The following is a 20,347-nucleotide window of genomic DNA, read 5'->3' as shown; positions in this document are numbered from 1 at the left end:
GAAAAATTAATATCCGATTAACTTTAAATGTATACCCATGTTTAAGGTCATGAGACGAAGAATCCTATCGATTTTCAACGATATCTGATAATTATTGCCAGAGTTATGGCCCTTGATAAACAGATTTTAAAAGCCAAACAAATTTTAATGATTTTCTGATAATTACTTAATGAGTTGTTACTCTTAATCAGATTTTAGTGTATTATAAATGTTTGATTACCGAAAGAAGTAAAAATATGCGACAACTCTTGTTGACTCCCCGGACCACTTAGCTGCTGTGAGCGTATGTTTCGTTGCCTGGCAACCTAACTTTAATTGCACATAAAGATATTCCAGTCTAAATTTAAACGTTGTCTAATTAAACATACATTATGCAAGAGCTAAATCTGGTTATTGCAAGTCTTTATTTAGGCTTCAGATGTCATAGAAATTATAAATTAGATCTTTATTTACACAACAAGCACAAAATCAACTCTGTAGACCCACGGATGGCTTGGATTCGGCTTGGATTTAAACAGGATTTCATTGACTGGTTAAATTTTTAAATGGCGTCGTAAGCGGAGATTAACCGTTACGTTGACGTCATACTCCCGGAAATTTTAGATCGAGGCTAAATGATAGAGTGTACGAAGCGGAGGTATTAAACTGGATGGAAAATAGCCCAGAGACCATGGTCCGATAGGGACGAAAAGGGGCGGGGTTTATGCTTTAGGGGCGGGGTTTATGCTTTTTAACCAATCGGATGTGAGAAGTAGTTATATCTGCGGATCCTCGCGGGTTATTTCAAAACATAAATAAATAAGTATTATTTGAGATATTTTACTATTTATCCGACGTTAAACATCAACGAGAAAAGAAGGCACTGATATTTAATTATTCTGAATGAACAGGGTGAAACCAGTGAGTGACTTTACATTACTGGCTTATTTTGAAATAACAAATCGCTCGTGCTGGAACTCAAATCTCCAACTAAAAAGTAAAATGTTACACAGTGTACAGGGAATGGGATAGCCTACAATTATAACTTATAAGTTAGACATAATGGTGGTAAAGCCTATAAACGTATGTTAGAACATAAAAGTATAGATTGTATTTACAGGCATGAAAATTTTTATTATAATACCTTGCAGATCTTTCAGTGTTAATACATGAGACCACATCCTATAACATAAGACCTTGATGATATCTTGAACAGTTTTAATGTACATGGGTCCTTTTCCTATAACACTTGAGCCCATAATGATAATGTACCTAGGTTGGTCTTTTTAATAGTTTTAATACATGAGACCATACTCTTTAACATACGACCACATGATAACATGATGGTCTCTTTAACAGTTTTAATTACATGAGACCATATCCTATAACACAAGAGACCATAATGTACCTTGATGGTCTTTTTAATAGTTTTAATACATGAGACCATACCCTTTAACATACGACCACATGATAACTTGGTGGTCTCTTTAACAGTTTTAATTACATGAGACCATATCCTATAACACAAGAGACCATAATGTACCTTGATGGTCCTTTTAATAGTTTTAATACATGAGACCATACCCTTTAACATACGACCACATGATAACATGATGGTCTCTTTAACAGTTTTAATTACATGAGACCATATCCTATAACACAAGAGACCATAATGTACCTTGATGGTCCTTTTAATAGTTTTAATACATGAGACCATACCCTTTAACATACGACCACATGATAACATGATGGTCTCTTTAACAGTTTTAATTACATGAGACCATATCCTATAACACAAGAGACCATAATGTACCTTGATTGTCTTTTTAATAGTTTTAATACATGAGAAGATACCTTTTAACATACGACCACATGATAACATGATGGTCTCTTTAACAGTTTTAATTACATGAGACCATATCCTATAACACAAGAGACCATAATGTACCTTGATGGTCTTTTTAATAGTTTTAATACATACGACCACATGATAACATGATGGTCTCTTTAACAGTTTTATTCAGACGTGTATACATGTATTGTACCTTTATGGTCTCATCACCCGTTTTAATTACATAACACAATATAATATCTAACTGGTCTTTAACAGTTTTGATACATGAGACCATATACAGTAGATCATATTGTTCCTTAATGGTCCCATCAACTGTTCTAATAGAGACCCTATACATGAGATCATATTGCAGATTTGATACGATACATGAGACCATGTCACATCAACTGTTTTAATTACATAACATGAGACCATATAGTTCATTGATGGTCCCATCAACTATTTTAATTACATAACACAATATATCGTACTCGTCTCTTTAACAGTTTTGATACATGAGACCATATTGTTCACTCATGGCCCCATCAACTGTTTTAATTACATAACACCATATGATATTTTACTGGTCTTTAACAGTTTTGATACATGAGACCATATTGTTCACTGATGGTCCCAACACCATGTAATATCTTACTGGTCTCTTTAACAGTTTTGATGCATGAGACCATATACAGGAGACCATATTGTTCCTTAATGGTCCTATCAACTGTTTTAATATATGAGACCATATGCAGGAGACCATATTGCACATTGCACATGGTTTCATCAACTGTTTAAATTATTACTTGGGAGATATGATAGGTTGATGGTCTCTTCAACTGTTTTAATTTTTTAGTACAAAGCCCATAATGATTCCATGTAATATCTTGATGTTCTCTGTAGCAGTTTTGAATGGGCTTTAATTGTTTTACAGGGTTAAAGAGGTCTTACCTTTTCTACTTTTCCCTGTCAAGACAACCTTCCCCTCCCTATACCAACTTTTTCTTAAAATTTGCTGTTTTCTCTACCTTGCCATACATTTTATATGCTCACATTTCACATGGGAATATATTGTCATCACCCCTGTGGTAAGTCGTCTGTTCGTCCTCCGTCACTCCACAAATCTTGTAAATGCTCTACATATCAATTCTTTTTAGATTTTTTTTTTAGATTTTGGCTCATCATAAGGATTTAGACTCACGTATAAATTTGGTGTGGACCCTGTTGCCTATAATTGTATGCATAGTTATTTTCACTCACCCTAAACTTTGAAAAAAAAGACCATATATTGAGCTATTATACCATTTGATAGTCCCATCTGACACGGACCTTATAATGATAAGATGTAATCCATTTTCATGTTTATTTCATTTTAAAACATTTTATCTTTCAGTTAATTAAAAGATGTCATCTGTTAAGGCTTGGAAAGCCTTGAAATTAAAGGTTAATATACATTTGATTATTCACCCATGACAATAGTCTGCAGAGTCAGGAACCAGAGAATAGGCATCAATGCCTTATGCCCAAGCCAAGTGCAGCGGACCCCACAATTATTTCATTTAAATGGGGGCAGAATGGTCTCAAAAACTAATGGAACAAGTGTCAATTTTGCCACAAATTTAATATTTCTGGTCAATTACCAACACCTACCATGTTTTTCAAATATAATTATAACAGTCTTTAGCACTATTGGTTTAATTGAAATTCTAATTACTCTGAGCATATTTTGTAGATTAAGAAATACAACGACAAGAATCCAACGGCCAATGTCATTTGCATTGGCATGGTAAACAACAATTATGTTGGCTGTGGTATGTATTTCAATTTCTTCCTTTAGATTTGTTTTCACTCTTTGTTTCGAAATGAGTTATGTGTCAGATTCAATAACATGTACATGTTTCTAGTGAATCACCATTATAAGGATCACATCAGATAAAGTACCAAGAACATTGCTCTGAACCTAATAATGCTGCATCAATATTTATGAAATGATAAGGAATGAATCACTGAATGAAATGGGGTTTTTAACGTCCTACTTTTCTGCTCTTACCGAGCTAATAAAGACGGACATCCGGGGTGCTATGAGGGAAATTTTCCCCGAAGAGCAATTGAACTCCAACTGTCGTAGGTTCTTTTACGTGCACGCCAAGGTGTACACAGGACCTTCGTTTTTTTCCCATCCAAACAAGTACATTCTGCTAGAAACAATGCTGGAAAATGCCGGGGAACTTTCTCTGCCAATCACCGGGATCGAACATGGGACCTCCTGGTTAGCGAGCCAGCGCCTATCTTACCCAGTCAATGATATGGAAATGATTGAATGACTATTATGACGTATGATCAGAAAAAAAAAACGATTGGTAAGCTTACTCTTACAAATTTGTTCAATGAGCTGCAATAACTGTCTTTTAATTAAATATTGATTAATAATTTACATGAAATTAGACAAGTATTATTTATTTTCTTTTGAAGGCAGCTCAAAAATGATGAGCAAATTTTATGAAAATGAGAAAGTTGTAGAGCTGTACCGAGAAGCAGTAAACAGTCAACAATTTTTTGGTGATGGTTTGTATAAAATTATTTATTCAATATCATGCTTTTATGCATCCTCAACATGTGCCAAGATATTACTGTATTCATCTGATACCATAGCCTGGCTGTGTTACTGAGTTTTCTGTAAATTGAGAGATTGACGTCTTTGGCAGGTTTTGAAGCCTGAAGTTACTGAGACATGAAAAACATTAGCGATGTTAGAATATTAACGGGCTTCTCAGGCCCCTTATACGCCCACAAACAGCAAACACACCCAAATTCCACAGAGTAGGTTATTAAAAGTTTTTTGAATAAACGCTGTACTGAGCTTTAAAAGTAGAAAGGGAAAAATAACTTTCAAACTTTATGATCCTATAATTTAAATATGGCTTTTCCATATGACCCAATTAACAATCTCACCACGTTTTAAAGACTTACTTTGAGAACTTTGTATCACATTCACAAGATTTCTATTAATTTTTTTCTTACTTTGATTATCATCTTGGGATTGCAAGGTAAACAGTTGTACTGTAGCTGTAAAGTACATTTAGCCGAATTCTGATCACTACAGCATGGGTAACATGCCCACTAGAATTTGTTAAAATTACAGTAATGTTATTTAGATATTAGTAAGTAATCAGTTCTGTCCTTATCCAGGTATCCTTATTAAAATTTTTGCAGTCCCAATTGAATTGATATTTCAGAGCCTAGTTATATGCCGAAAACAACTGTATCAACCTATCTAAATAAAACTGCGACTGAGATGGATGTGCATGAGATGCGATCGGTCATCACATCTTTACTTTTAAAATCAGATGCCATTACTAGTAAGTCATTTGTAATTGTACTTTTCCTGCTTTCAGTTTTTTCTTTTGTTATTGAAAAAAAAATGAGTTTATAATGTTGATTTAAACAATATTTTATTAGAATAAGATTCATGTTAAGTGCATACATGTTAATTAAATAGTTAAGATTAAAAAACTACTTTATGAAAGCTTTGTGTGAATAATAGTGTACACACTTAAACTATAGCTAAAATAAATGGTTCTTAGTTTATTATCTCCCTAAGAGAAGCATTCAACAAACAATATTTATAGACTCATACATTATATTCTATTATTAAAGATGCATTATGTAAGAATTAAATCTTATTTCTGGCTTCAAATGTTACATAAATTATTATTTAGACATTTATTCACATAACAAGCCCATAATCAACTCTCTAGATCTTCCGATGGCTCTGATTTTAAGTAGATTAGAACATCGTGCCCACTCAATAATTAAATCACTTATCAGTTAGTTGGTGGATAATCGAGACTTAGTTTATTATCTTGGAAATATAGTGCTTTGGCAATCGAGACTACACTATTTCTTGTCAAAATTTCAAACCGCTCATAACTGCGTCCAGAATAAAGTAATTTGACTGAAATTTTCAATATTTTCATTTTACATTATCTATTTTTAAACTATTATAGCACGAATAGTCAGCTCCTTGTCTACATCTTACATAATGCATCTTTAATTGTTAAGTACCCTATATGCATGCTGCCCTAAATGACTGTTTTGAAGGAGAAACAAAGTTTCAAGTTCAAGTACTGACATTTTTTATTTTCAGTTGTTATTCTTTGATTTATGTTAAATATGACGAGTTATCTTTTTTAAACAAAGTTTGTTTTTACTTTAAAGTTTATTGTTGATGTTGATGTTGGATTGTACTGGATCACTGACATGGTGAGTTACTCAGTCATATGCATTATATAGTGCTGTATTATATCCATATGTATATATTAACATTTGGCATTTCATATCACTATTTAACACCAGTAAATCCAGATGGTATTCATATAGGCTATGAATACTATTTGGTCAGCTGATCAGATGTAAGAATACATGCACATCATTCCAGAACTACTTTTAAAATTATTAAAATATATACTGGACAAACTTTTATTAAATTAAATTGATACAAAAAAGTATTGATACATAAAATATTATGTCCATTGATTATTTATGGGGGGGGTTTTCTCTCCTTTTTCCACACACTATATTATGTATCACGATGACGTAATAAGGTTACAGAGGGAAATTTGAATGTTTTCATTTAAAATAGAATAATAATAACAGAATAAATGAGTCCGAAAAAGAGAAATATAAATATAAGCATTGAACTTTTACCAAATGGTGGTTATAGGCAGTATGAATACCATCTGGGTGACAGGTAAATAATCCTGAAGTCCTAGCAAACTTCATTCTATTTACCTGTCACCCAGTTTCCTGTCACCCAGATGGTATTCATATTGCCTATAAACACCATCTGGTAACAGTTCAATCCTTAAGTGGATGAGTAAAGATTTCCAAAATAAACAATAAAATCATCATGATGTTAATCGTCATATCATTTCTTTGATGGGTGTTCTTTTTATTATGCATCCACATTTACAGTTTGTGGTGTCCATATAAGTAATGTCCTGCTGAAAATAGTAAACTTTCAGATATTGATTAATTCATAACCAGTGTGACCCCTTTAATTAATATAGTTTTCACAAATTATTACTGTTTTCAGAGTTATAACCCTAGTTTGTCTGAAATTGGTCAAAATTCACAATATTTCCAGACCACTATTCAAAATGAGATTCTTTTAGCTGTTTAGAGAGAGTTTTAAAATGATGATGCATGTAAATAAAACTAGATATCAAATGATTCCATATATTAACAGTGTTAATTGTTTTAAGGGTGGGTGTCTGCCATCAAGAATTTTTATTTCTTTGTGTTATTTGAAATCAAATTTACATATCTATTTATGAATCTTTTAGCTAAAGAACAAAGAAGAAATTTTTTTGATAAGGATAGTAATTGTCCAGTATGGTGGGGGATCACTGATGTCCCATTCTGTTCTTTAAATCACCCAAAAGGTATGTTAATTTTGTAATCAGTTAGTACAAAGATAGAATCTATAAAATACTGGGTTATCAGTGTAAATAGAAAACTATTTAAAGAGTTTTTATTTCAATACTACTGAAATTAACAAGTATAGCCTGCCGGATTTAGATTATTTCCTGGAAAAAAGTCCCATCAAAGCAAACTTGGTCTCAAATGAAAGGTGGGATCCGTAGGTACTCCAGAAAAAAATGACCCATCATGATCGCTTGGGGAAAATGTTTGGGGCGGGGTCAAAGGTCAAAGTTGACCAATCAAAAAATAGCAGTCAATGTCTCAAAAACTATCAATGTTAGACCCTATAAATTTATTATTAACATTGTGTACACAATTTCTACTATGTTAAATGAGTGAACAGCGAAGTCCAATACTCTGAAGGTTATTTAAGGTTATTTAAAACATAAGCAGAAATACAAAACAAATTCCACAAAGATGCATCAGCTAAAGTGTTAGTACATGTTAATGGAAAGTCAAATCTCACAAACCCTACATTCCTGAAAGGCTGTGTCTACCAAATTAAGTGTAGATGTGGAGAATAATACATTGATGAATTCAAACGACCCTAGACTATGTGCATGTGTCCAAAGCCCCCCCGTTTCCTAGCTCCGTTACTATAATCTTACTTAATGGTCCTCTCATTTTTTTTTAAAATGAAATATGATTGAGTTAAACGTTTCGTCGACAGATTAACTCGGTCATTTTGAGACAACCACATAGGCCTAACTTATCATTTCTATGGTGAAACTTTGCAAAGGTGGAACTTTGTCCAGACACTCACATTTAAGTCCATTGGTATAACATGAGAAATCTGTTATAATAATATAAAACACGACGCCCCGACAAGATTTCAGTGTTCGCTATCAAGCCAACAAATTTAAAAATAAGAATCGTCAGTTTTGGCCATTTCACCCTGGCCTCCGCTTTCTCGTCCTTATCAGAGATAGAAGGAGAATTCGCACACTTAAAGGGACTATCTGGATTTGCACAGAGTCTGAAAAATAATCGCCAATATATATAGTCGTTTGAATGTGAACATCAAAACTGCTTATCCAGACACGTAACCCTTTTAAGATTTCGGGTCAATTTTTTTTGTTGGGTTACCCGATAATCAACATTAGTAACAAGATTAGTAATAATTATACCCTCAGTACAGTCAATATTTTTTGGAATTTTGAATATTATTAACCATATCTTGATGTCCAATTGGACATATTCCCAGTCGGATGTTTGCCAACTAGTATAGGACATGTCCGGCATATACAGGCGAAATAGCATCCCTGCTCTGTTGCAATTGTAGATATCAGCCCCTGAACCACAGTGGTGACGTCAGAGGTATTTTGTCCAGTATGATTACCATACAGCTCAGTCCTAACACTTTCCAATCCACATCAATAATATTATGATAATAAGTAGGCATATTGACTAGAAAACAATCTTAGTTTAAATACATCAATGCTTTTAAGTACACATACTTGTTTGGAATTTTGAGAGTTTATTGAATTTAACCTCGCGACCAAGTGATGTTATATATCCATAAACCATATAATACAGCATTCAATTCTTAAATGAATTTACAGACGTTGAAGTAAATACTGTTGATCATCTTGGAAGCATTTAAAAGGTTGACTATTTGAAAAGCACTTCTTTTCGTTTAAGCATGTTATAATTGAGCTTTAGCTAGAGAAATTGTGTTGGAAATTGCAGTGCTAATACACTTTTCCGCATTCCTCCACATCTTAATATTACTGTGTCTTTAAAATTTGATGTTAACTCATTCCAGAAGTACAGTGTAACATGAATTTAGATGAAGATACTTAAACATAGATGTTTTATTCTCATGAATTATTCAAATCCTGCACTATTCATACAAAACCCTTTGCCCCTTAATTGAGATTTGAAAACATTTATTTATGTTTGAACATTTTGTAAATTTATATATATTTACAGGAGGACAACCACGGGCAAAAAAGGAACAATTGGTTAAATTAATCAAATCAGCACAGGAATATTTTAATATTAAACCAAATAGGTTTGTATGATTTTTGTGTTATCACCAGATGACCTTTGACTGACAACGGGCTGAAGAATTTAATGACAAATTAAGCTTTGCCCACTGCTGAAATATAGGGTAGAAAAGAGGGATATTTTTGTTATGACATCAAAATATTATATACTGATGAGAGTTCATGAACTCAGAACTAACCTAGCATTTCTTTTATCCACAACCATGGGATATCTTTTTTTGCTCCAGACACACTCCTATATATTCTACTTACCTGTACCTACCATAGTAGCTAATTTATTGGCTGCCCCTATTATAATAATTAATACACTAGATTCAAATGCCATTGAGGTTACATTAAAGCGAAGTAAATCTGAACTAACTTTTTTCATTTTTTTTAGAAATAAGCTTACACCAAGTGATGAAATTAACGCTGAAGAAATTGAAGAAATTAACGCTGAAGAAGAAATGAACGCTGAAGAAATTGAAGAAATTAACGCTGAAGAAATTGAAGAAATTAACGCTGAAGAAGAAATTAACGCTGAAGAAGAAATTAACGCTGAAGAAGAAATTAACGCTGAAGAAGAAATTAACGCTGAAGAAATTGAAGAAATTAACGCTGAAGAAATTAATGCTGAAGAAATGAGGTCAGTTTACTATTATTAATTTGAGTTTAATTTTACTGTTAATTTTTCACACTGATCGATGTTTTACTCCGTTGTATATTAAAGATGATATTTGAAATAATTTAGGAGTACGAGATGAGGTCAGTATATCAGAAGTCCTAATTTGTAATCAATCTTGCTTATTTTATCTGCATAAATGTATCGTTTTACCGATTTATTGAGTAACTTTTACCTTTTACAAAATTACCATATTCTTTTGTGTGTAATCAACATATGATCATCATCCCCATCATCATCAATTATTAGGCCTAGTCAAGAGAACTAATCAAGTTAAATGATGTTGTTCTTTATTTGATTCTTATTACATGTATACACTTACTGGTACATTTAAATGTCAACATTTATTGTTGTCAATTTTTCTGTTAATTTCCCTGTTTTCTGATGATTGATTTTACAGATAGCGACTATTTATCAATTGATTGTTTATGTAGGCGCTAGGAAAAGACCTATTTTAATGATTTCCAATAATTACTTTTTGGGTTGGTGATCTTAACTCTTTATAAATGCACAAGTGAAAACCTTTATGGACTGTTGAGACGATTTCGATGCTGTATTTTGCATGGCCTGGCAATCTATATTTTAATATATTTTAATATATTATTCAATTTTCTTCAAAGAGCAGTCCTGTCAGCATATATATTTAAGAAATTAAAGCATCTGTTAAAAGTCTTTCAATCACTCTAATATCTCATTTTATTTACAGTGACAACTCTGAGAATATAGAAAGATGTAAGTTCAATTTTTATATTGTTGTCACCCGTCTACAGTCTAAATAGTAAGTGCAGGAGGACCGCACCACACATAAACAATCATCCAAGACACAGTGTTTAAGGTCATGAGACGAAGAATCCTATTCATTTTCAGCAATTTTCCAATAATCACTGCCAAAGTTATTGCCCTTGATCAGTTTTCACAATCTTCTAGATGCTCTAGAGACCACAGTTATCATCTGATTGACTTTAAATTTATACACAGTGTTTATGTTCATAAGCTGACGATGCTGATAATTGCTTTTGGAATTGTTGCCCTTAATAACTTTTTAAAATTGTGTGGACCCATTAGTTAAATCTGTCACTAAGAGAGATCTGTGATAAGAACTATACATCTAGAAATGGAATTTTAACTTGTCAGTAACAACTATAGATATAGGTTCTGTATACAAAATGCATTATTATTGGGAATTGCTGTTGAATGGATGACACTGTAGAACTGTGAACAGAATGTATTGTTATTTTGCTTGCATATTAAGCTGTGAATAAGGAAAACAATTTGGATAGTGTTCAAATTAGTAACAGAGAGGTAAAACTTTCATAGTTATTGGATATTATCAGGTTGAATTGATGGTTTTTAACATTTTAATTATAATATATTTTCAAAAAGTTATTTATGCTTTAGGTTACATCTCTTAGTCTTCATAAGTTAATCAGATTGTTTTAATTTGCAATACATTTAAAGATTGCAATTTATTATCGTGTGTTTTCTTTAAGGATATGTAATGTTTTCTTTCATAGTGGTAACTTATGAGTGAATAAGCTTAATTGATTTTTTGAATAATCTTGTGGACACTCTAGAGCCTAAAGTTATCATTCAATTGACTTAAAATTTATACACATACAATCAAATTTTAATTATTTCTGATAATTACTTTATGGATTATTACTCATGATCAGTTTTTAGTGTCGTATGAATGCTCCCATTATCCACAAAAGAATAAATATGCGACAACCTTTGCGGATTGCTTGGACGACTTAGCTGCTGTTGGCGTATGTTTTGTTGCCTGGCAACCTATCTTAAACATATGGGGGGGAAAATGAAGTTAGATGCATAATTGTTCGTAAGCTTCATGTTTATATTTGTATATCACTAGTCCAATATGTCCTACTCTTTTCCTGATGCTTGACTTCTCTGTGCTATTTGTATGGTCAGCGAGGTTGATAATAAAAGGTAAACTGAAAAATCATGTAAAAGTTATAACCTTTGTGAATATATTGTATACATTTCAACACTTTTAAATGAATATTTAGTTATCTATCATGTCAAATAAATGCTTGTCAAAGCTCTGATTTTATATTTAAATGTTTGAGTGCTTAAATTGTATGTATATTTTTACATATAGATATACATAGTATTTGGCAGAAAAGACACAATACTAGAGAAAACCATCTACTATTCAATATTGAAAATATTAATATCTATACCAACACGATACGTTTTGCTAAGGACAAGATACCTGATGAGGTTAGTAATATTTTAAAAAATAGCATAAGTATGTTTTATGTAGTCATTTATTTATTTATTTATTTAAAATATTTATATATTTTTTTTGTCATTATTCACTTAACTGTTAAATAGCTGAATTGCTTTATTAGCTTGATACAAGCATTTCCATAACATTTTTAAAATGTGCACCAAGAATTATGATCTACATAATGAAGTGATTATTGCCCTTGTCAAAAAATGTACCCAATTCGTTCGAAGATGACAAATCTTGATCATTCTTTAAAATCGTGCATTTATTGATCTAAGGTACCCTATGTAAATTCTGCCCTTTTGCACACTCTGGAGGTCACAATTCCTGGTCATGAATGTGATTTTATTTCATTATCTGGGTCCTTGGAAAATGGGAAATAGAATTAATCGATGAAACATTGTTTGACAAACACAGAAAATGTTTCTGGTAGGAAAATAATGGAGCTGCTTTTGAGAAATCTGGTGTATGATCACTTGAAAAATTGAATAGGATGTCAATTTTTTATAATACATGACACTTGTTTGCACTTGTTGGCTAGCTGCCACTACAATTTCGCTTATGTCATAAAGACTTGCCATTACTGTCTATAAAGTTTAATACATTTAGCTTATATGGTATTATTTCTTTGATCATAATTATTCACTATAAAGCTTGATAGATTTACACAGATATATGATTTGGATTTGGATTTATTGCAGGTGATTGATGCATACATGTTCTCTATTATAAGGCAGCAAAAGGTATATATTTTTTTCACTTTTTTCCAATATCCATTTATTATTGGTATACAGAAAATCCATGTAGAAAAAAAATGGAATAGAACAATTAGACTATAGTTCTGTTGTTTATTGTGCGGACTGTAGTGCCAGAATGTTATGATAAGACCTTGAACTTCTGATCAATATTTCTGACGTAGATGTAATAACATGTCTGATTAATTTTCTGTTTAAGAAACTCTATCACTAATTTAATAGATGTAAAATTGTTGTTTCATAATGCTTATTATTACAGAGTAATTACCAATATTTAAAGTGTACATTGATGTCAATGATATTTGATGTCAGGCAACAAGCTGCAGTATCAGAGGTAACAAAATATTGTTGACTTTCTTGCTCAAATAGAAAATATGACATGTTTAAATTTTATAGTTAGATATTGAAATGGTAAAATGAATTATATGTGTATAAAATACAATTGTAGACTGTTCATTGACGTATACAGGGTGGGGGGTCACTAGAAATTTAGAATATTTTGATCGTAAATCACAGGTTTTTCTTTAAAGTGTGCTTGGATTAGTTTTTGTTGATTTTAGCGCAAGCACAGATGACTTTGCTGCTAGTTGGTGCATTGGAGACCAGAGAAGCCCTCATCTATGTTTTGTATTTAGTCTTAGATGACAGAGGTTATTAGTTGATCTATGTTTCATTACCTGGCAACATATATTTTAGGAAACATAACCGTTAAATTATATTACTGTTATTCTTGAAATTTCAGTTGGAAATAGTTGGCGAGACAGTAATTGGTGTACTGAATATTGGTTCCAACCACTGGATGCTAATAGTAGGTTCTAAAATATTCTGTTTCAAATGTGATATAATATGTTTCATCCCAATCTCTTGCAACTAACTGAAACTTTGGTTTAATTAGTACTGCAATATTTTTTGGTTATTTTGTTCATTTCCAACTTTTAGGATCTGAAATTTCAAAATCTTAGAAACGCTAATCTAATTGATATTCCAAGAACGGATATAGAGGTGTAATTCTTCAATGTATGTGAGAAAGAGAGAGTTGGATGATAAAATGATGACATTTGACAACTGCCGTTGTAGTTTAAAATAGTCCAGAGTACATGTTGCCAATCTGTCACTTAAGATGAATAGCGTAGAAAATAGGTCTTGTTTGTGAAATGATGATCCCCAGTTGGGGATTAATGTTTCTTTCTTTTTGTTATGAACAAATGATAATTTCAATAGATATGCATACTAAAATTGTGTTAGCAAATATCAGATGGTAGCATTGCATTAAAATCATTCCCGGTACATCTTTTTTGACCTTACCGTCTACTCAACATCCGATGTTCTTTTTATTGCAATAAAATATTTGGTTATTCTCTGTGTGCAATGCAAATTGTACCTTAAATTAACAATTCACGCTCCAGTCTAGGCACTTCTATATCTGCAAAATTAACCACAGGGAGGAACTGGACTGGGAAAATACATGTGATCACAAAGCTACCCCTTCCAGTATTGAACATAAAATTTGCAAACTTCTAGACATATTATTTGCATGTAGTTTTATATTTTTAACTGTGTATAAGTGATTGAATTTCCACGGCTTCAATTTAAGGTTATATACATAAACACGAAAACAATTCTACTGGTTGATCCATTGGGAGAGCTAGAAAGATCAAAAAAAGAAATACTACAGAACTGGAGGTAATTTTTGTAGACAGTTCATAGCCAGTAATTGTTAGGCTTTAAATCTTTGTCATATACTGTCATATTGCACATTTGTATATTATGAATCCACTGTGATTTGGCAAGATATACTTAGAAATTCTCTTTTTGTATACCCACATTAAAGTATGGTTGTATATTGCTGTCACCCCTGCCCGTCTTTTGGTCAGTGTCGAAAATTTCTTGTGAACACTCTAAAGACTACATTATCATCAGATCTTTATAAAGTTTATTTGCATTGTTTAGATTAGTGATATGTAAAAGCATACCAAATTTCGTTAATAACTTATGACTCTTGCACTTATTGTAGGATATTGTAAACACTTTAGCGACAAATGTTATCATTTGATTAACTTGAAATTTATACACAGTTTTTATGTTCATTAGACAAATAAGAAGAATCCTATTGATTTTTAATGTTATGGCATTCATATTGTTGACATGTAGTCCCCACAAAGTATTCTTGAATCAATGGGAAGTTAAGACCTTTGTACCTCTTGTTCATTATTTATATACCTTACCTTTTTATTCAGAAATTTCATCAATATCAATGAATCAGTTTGTTCAACTGTTGATGGTTGGGTGGTAAATGGTATTCCTCACCCCAAACAGCCTGATAGTATTTCTTGTGGAGTGCTATGTCTAAAGGTTTGTATTATGTTTGCCAATCATTTCTATCAACTATGGTTTTGTAGGTACAGATAATATAAAACATATTTAACTGAAGAAATTTGTATTGGTTGAGGCATGTTGCTAGCATGTTTATAATTATCGATCTTAATATCTGAAAATATGAAATAATCTATTTCTAGTTTGCTGAAAAGATAATTAGCGGACTTGAAGTGTCATTTTCTGTCACTGATAATGATTTATCCACTTATAGAATGGAAATTTTAAAAACCATTTTTAAAATTCAAGGTAAGTTTTGGAACAAATCTCTGATCTGTCTAGATTTGTTTGCAATTCTATTTTAGTATTACATTATATTTTAATGATATACTGATATTGTTCTACACAGGGTTAAAGTTAAACAGTCCTATATTTTATTTCGAGATGTGTAAAACCTCTACCAAACATTGTGTCTCTAACCAAGATATCATCTTGTCAGATATTTCTCACACTATTTGGCTGTAAAATTTTAAATAGAAATTTCAATTCCTTGATTAGGAAAACCTGGGTTTTCTGGAAAAAAGTTCATTAAGTATGCAAATTTCAAACCAAATGTCAAAATGTAAAGAAATAGCCTACTTACCAAGTTTGACGGTTTCAGTTCAATTATTGAGGCATTTGAAATATTGCTAAAACAATTAACTCGTTTAGTTAGATACTTGCCTCCAATTATTTTTCATTGATTTAACTTCACTGGAGATTTCTGTGTGTGAAAATAACTTTATTTAGCTTGGTTTCCATGATTACATTTGAAATTTGCCATTTGATTTTCCAGGAAGCACCGTTTCAGATATCTGTAGAATCTGCAGTACAAAATATCCAAAAGGTCAAGTTAATAATATACAGTGGGTAAGAAATATTAATCATTCTTGTGCTCTTTAGGGGGAGGAATGTATATTGTGATGCCGCATTACATGAACCCCATGTGGCTTAGTCATTGTAAGAAATAGAAACTTCCTATAGTATAATAATACCGCTTCTTCCTTAGCCCTGTTGGTGCAGAAAAGTATTACATTAAACTCAATTTCATTTCATTTATACTTGCATACTAATACACCTCCAGTTTTAAAAGTACTCAGTTTCTTTAAAATGTTAAATTATGATAGAACAGCTTAGACCAGCACTCAAAAAGCTATCTAGAGGTTTTGTGTGTTTAAAGTATTCTATATCTCATTCACATTTAAGAATCATGATTTTTATAGGTTGTTAAATTTATTATTTTAATGTTGACTTTTGTGTTTATTTTTTTTTTATAGATTGGCTGTGATAAATGCATGGTGTTTTGGGTTCACTATAAATGTATGAGAACACTGAAAACATTCTCTGAGCTTTCTACCTTGGTATATATATGCCCTTTATGTACATACATACCATCAAATTGGTAAGAGTTCATAACCTGGAATTCTAAGCTATTGAGCATTACACGATTATCTTATATCAATGTATAAATTATTATATAATATACAGGTTGTATGATATATTGGCAATATTTAATATCAATGTATAAATTACTTTACTATCTGATATATAGACTATATAACTATATGATAATACTACTACATTTACTCTCTGGCTTTATTTAATGTCAATATATTTATCCCTATACATGTATCTAAGCTATATTTAATATCAATTATTACTGTATAATATAAGGACTTTGTTTATAATGATGTACAGGTTATATTTCAAATTGGTATATCAATTACTATATGATGTACAGGTTATATTTGATATCAATCATTAAATTACTATATGATGTACAGGTTATATTTGATATCAATATGTAAATTACTATATGATGTACATGTTATATTTGATATCAATCGTTAAATTACTATATGATGGACAGGCTATATTTGATATCAATATGTAAATTATTATATGATGTACAGGCTATATTTCAAATCAATATATAAATTACTATATGATGTACAGGTTATATTTGATATCAATCGTTAAATTACTATATGATGTACAGGTTATATTTGATATCAATATGTAAATTACTATATGATGTACATGTTATATTTGATATCAATCTTTACATTACTATATGATGTACAGGCTATATTTGATATCAATATGTAAATTATTATATGATGTACAGGCTATATTTCAAATCAATATATAAATTACTATATGATGTACAAGTTATATTTGATATCAATATATAAATTACTATATGATGTACAGGTTATATTTGATATCAATATGTAAATTACTATATGATGTACAGGTTATATTTGATATCAATCGTTAAATTACTATATGATGTACAGGTTATATTTGATATCAATATGTAAATTACTATATGATGTACATGTTATATTTGATATGTAAATTACTATATGATGTACAGGCTATATTTCAAATCGTTGTATAAATTACTATATTATATACAGACTATATTTGATATCAATATGTAAATTACTATATCATGTACAGGTTATATTTGATATCAATCGTTAAATTACTATATGATGTACAGGTTATATTTCAAATTGGTATATAATTTACTATATGATATACAGGCTATATTTGATATGTAAATTACTATATGATGTACAGGCTATATTTCAAATTGGTATATAATTTACTATATGATATACAGGCTATATTTGATATGTAAATTACTATATGATGTACAGGCTATATTTCAAATCGTTATATAAATTACTATATGATATACAGACTATATTTGATATCAATATGTAAATTACTATATCATGTACAGGTTATATTTGATATCAATATATAGATTACTATATGATGTACAGGTTATTTTTGATATCAATATGTAAATTACTATATGATGTACAGGCTATATTTCAAATTGGTATACAATTTACTATGTGATATACAGGCTATATTTGATATGTAAATTACTATATGATGTACAGGCTATATTTTAAATCAGTATATCAATTACTATATGATGTACAGGCTATATTTGATATCAATATATAAATTACTGTATGATGTACAGGTTATTTTTTTCTATCAATATGTAAATTACTATATGATGTACAGGTTATATTTGATATCAATATATAAATTACTATATGATGTACAGGTTATATTTGATATCAATCGTTAAATTACTATATGATGTACAGGTTATATTTGATATCAATATGTAAATTACTATATGATGTACAGGTTATATTTGATATCAATATATAAATTACTATATGATGTACAGGTTATATTTGATATCAATATGTAAATTACTATATGATGTACATGTTATATTTGATATCAATCGTTAAATTACTATATGATGTACAGGCTATATTTGATATCAATATGTCAATTATTATATGATGTACAGGCTATATTTCAAATCAATATATAAATTACTATATGATGTACAAGTTATATTTGATATCAATATATAAATTACTATATGATGTACAGGTTATATTTGATATCAATATGTAAATTACTATAGGATGTACAGGCTATATTTCAAATTGGTATATAATTTACTATGTGATATACAGGCTATATTTGATATGTAAATTACTATATGATGTACAGGCTATATTTTTAATCAGTATATAAATTACTATATGATGTACAGGCTATATTTCCAATGGTATATAAATTTCTATATGATATACAGGCTATATTTCATATCAATATATAAATTACTGTCAGTATATACAGGCTATATTTAATATCAATAATTAAATTACTATATGATGTACAGGTTATATTTGATATCAATCGTTAAATTACTATATGATGTACAGGTTATATTTGATATCAATATGTAAATTACTATATGATGTACAGGATATATTTCAAATCGGTATATAAATTTCTATATAATATACAGGTTATATTTCATATCAATATATAAATTACTATATGATGTACAGGCTATATTTCTAATCGGTATATAAATTACTATATGATGTACAGGCTATATTTCCAATGGTATATAAATTTCTATATGTTATACAGGCTATATTTCATATCAATATATAAATTACTGTCAGTATATACAGGCTATATTTAAGAGCAATATATAAATTACTAAATGATGTACAAACAATATTTGATATCAATATTTAAATTACTATATGATATACAAGCTCTATTTTATATCAATATTTTCACTATAATATGATATTTAATATCAATAAACAAATAACTCTTATTTGTGGTTGAATACCATTCATTTGAAAAATAATTTCATTATTCCATGACATTACTATTGTATATTTACTTTGGAAGATGCATGTAATTCAATTAGATTATATGTATTTTGAATAAAAAAGATAAATTGATCATAAAAATAGTTTGTTATTGATTTGTAACTTGACTTTGTGGATAAGGAATTTCAAGTTCTTATAGTTTGAAATGTTGTGCCACAAATTATCACTAGGGCCCGGGTATCAGTTACATTTGATGAAAAAAAGGTGAGAAACTGCTCTTACTATCTAGAATCTGGTACATGTAATCAGTTAATAGATTGCCACTAATTAAGAAAGCATTATTCACAAACAAGATTCATAAAAAAACGTCCGATTTGTGCTACCGTGTAATTTAAGAAACGCCGTTTAGTTTTGATATCGGCCGTCCAGTTTCTAGGGTTGCTTTTAGAAATGAACACTACCATTCAGATTTATATCTAAACGGGCTTAAGAAGACGAGCGTACGGATATGTTGGTTGTATATTATAATGCATAATATGAATATTAACAATGGCGAGATTGAAATAGGCGTGCTTGTTCATGGACCCACTCAAGGGCTTTAGTCGTTATTAATTTCAAGAAGCAAGAATGCTTCAGTGCTATCACTTGCATTGTCTTTGCTTTACAGTGAACTTTGATAGATTCGGACATACACAAACCCCTTAAATGTTTACTGTACCTTTGGCAAGTAATATAAACCCGAATATTGTACAGTAACATCTCTTTAGGAACATATATAGTATTCTGTAGATTTTGGTACGACTTTCTGTTGGAAATTGTACAGTTATACACAGGATTG

General features: G+C 30.4%; 2 protein-coding genes across 3 annotated transcripts in view; both read left to right on the top strand.

Moving 5' to 3' along the window:
* LOC126827589 (uncharacterized) overlaps nucleotides 1-20,347 on the top strand; it is an 80,578-nt gene that overhangs the window by 22,519 nt on the left and 37,712 nt on the right. The gene's annotated exons all lie outside the window — the stretch shown is intronic.
* LOC126827574 (uncharacterized) lies at nucleotides 764-18,487 on the top strand. 2 transcript variants are annotated; one of them, XM_050557058.2, is made up of 19 exons: nucleotides 767-900; nucleotides 3,207-3,256; nucleotides 3,546-3,624; nucleotides 4,286-4,378; nucleotides 5,050-5,172; nucleotides 6,032-6,076; nucleotides 7,159-7,257; nucleotides 9,230-9,311; nucleotides 9,686-9,931; nucleotides 10,674-10,699; nucleotides 12,087-12,208; nucleotides 12,920-12,961; nucleotides 13,233-13,307; nucleotides 13,716-13,781; nucleotides 14,568-14,656; nucleotides 15,211-15,325; nucleotides 15,490-15,595; nucleotides 16,122-16,195; nucleotides 16,603-18,487. In XM_050557058.2, exons 9-19 carry the CDS (start codon nucleotides 9,753-9,755, stop codon nucleotides 16,729-16,731), a joined length of 1,023 nt encoding a protein of 340 aa, XP_050413015.1. In that variant the 5' UTR covers nucleotides 767-900; nucleotides 3,207-3,256; nucleotides 3,546-3,624; nucleotides 4,286-4,378; nucleotides 5,050-5,172; nucleotides 6,032-6,076; nucleotides 7,159-7,257; nucleotides 9,230-9,311; nucleotides 9,686-9,752; the 3' UTR covers nucleotides 16,732-18,487. The 2 variants fall into 2 exon arrangements, with proteins under 2 accessions (XP_050413014.1, XP_050413015.1); XM_050557057.2 differs by having other exon boundaries at nucleotides 764-3,256.

Source organism: Patella vulgata, chromosome 7 (assembly GCF_932274485.2).
Source record: "Patella vulgata chromosome 7, xgPatVulg1.2, whole genome shotgun sequence".
In the NCBI taxonomy this organism is placed as follows: domain Eukaryota; kingdom Metazoa; phylum Mollusca; class Gastropoda; family Patellidae; genus Patella; species Patella vulgata.
The sequence above is the reverse complement of the archived record's forward strand: the minus strand, read 5'-3'. Positions and strand labels throughout refer to the sequence as shown.

Excerpts from the sequence above, each read along its gene's own strand:
- LOC126827574 (XM_050557057.2), top strand. The coding sequence starts at position 9,753 with ATGAACGCTGAAGAAATTGAAGAAATTAACGCTGAAGAAATTGAAGAA. Across the intron at positions 15,596-16,121 it reads AACCATTTTTAAAATTCAAG|GAAGCACCGTTTCAGATATC; the intron begins GTAAGTTTTGGA and ends TTGATTTTCCAG. Across the intron at positions 16,196-16,602 it reads AAGTTAATAATATACAGTGG|ATTGGCTGTGATAAATGCAT; the intron begins GTAAGAAATATT and ends TTTTTTTTATAG.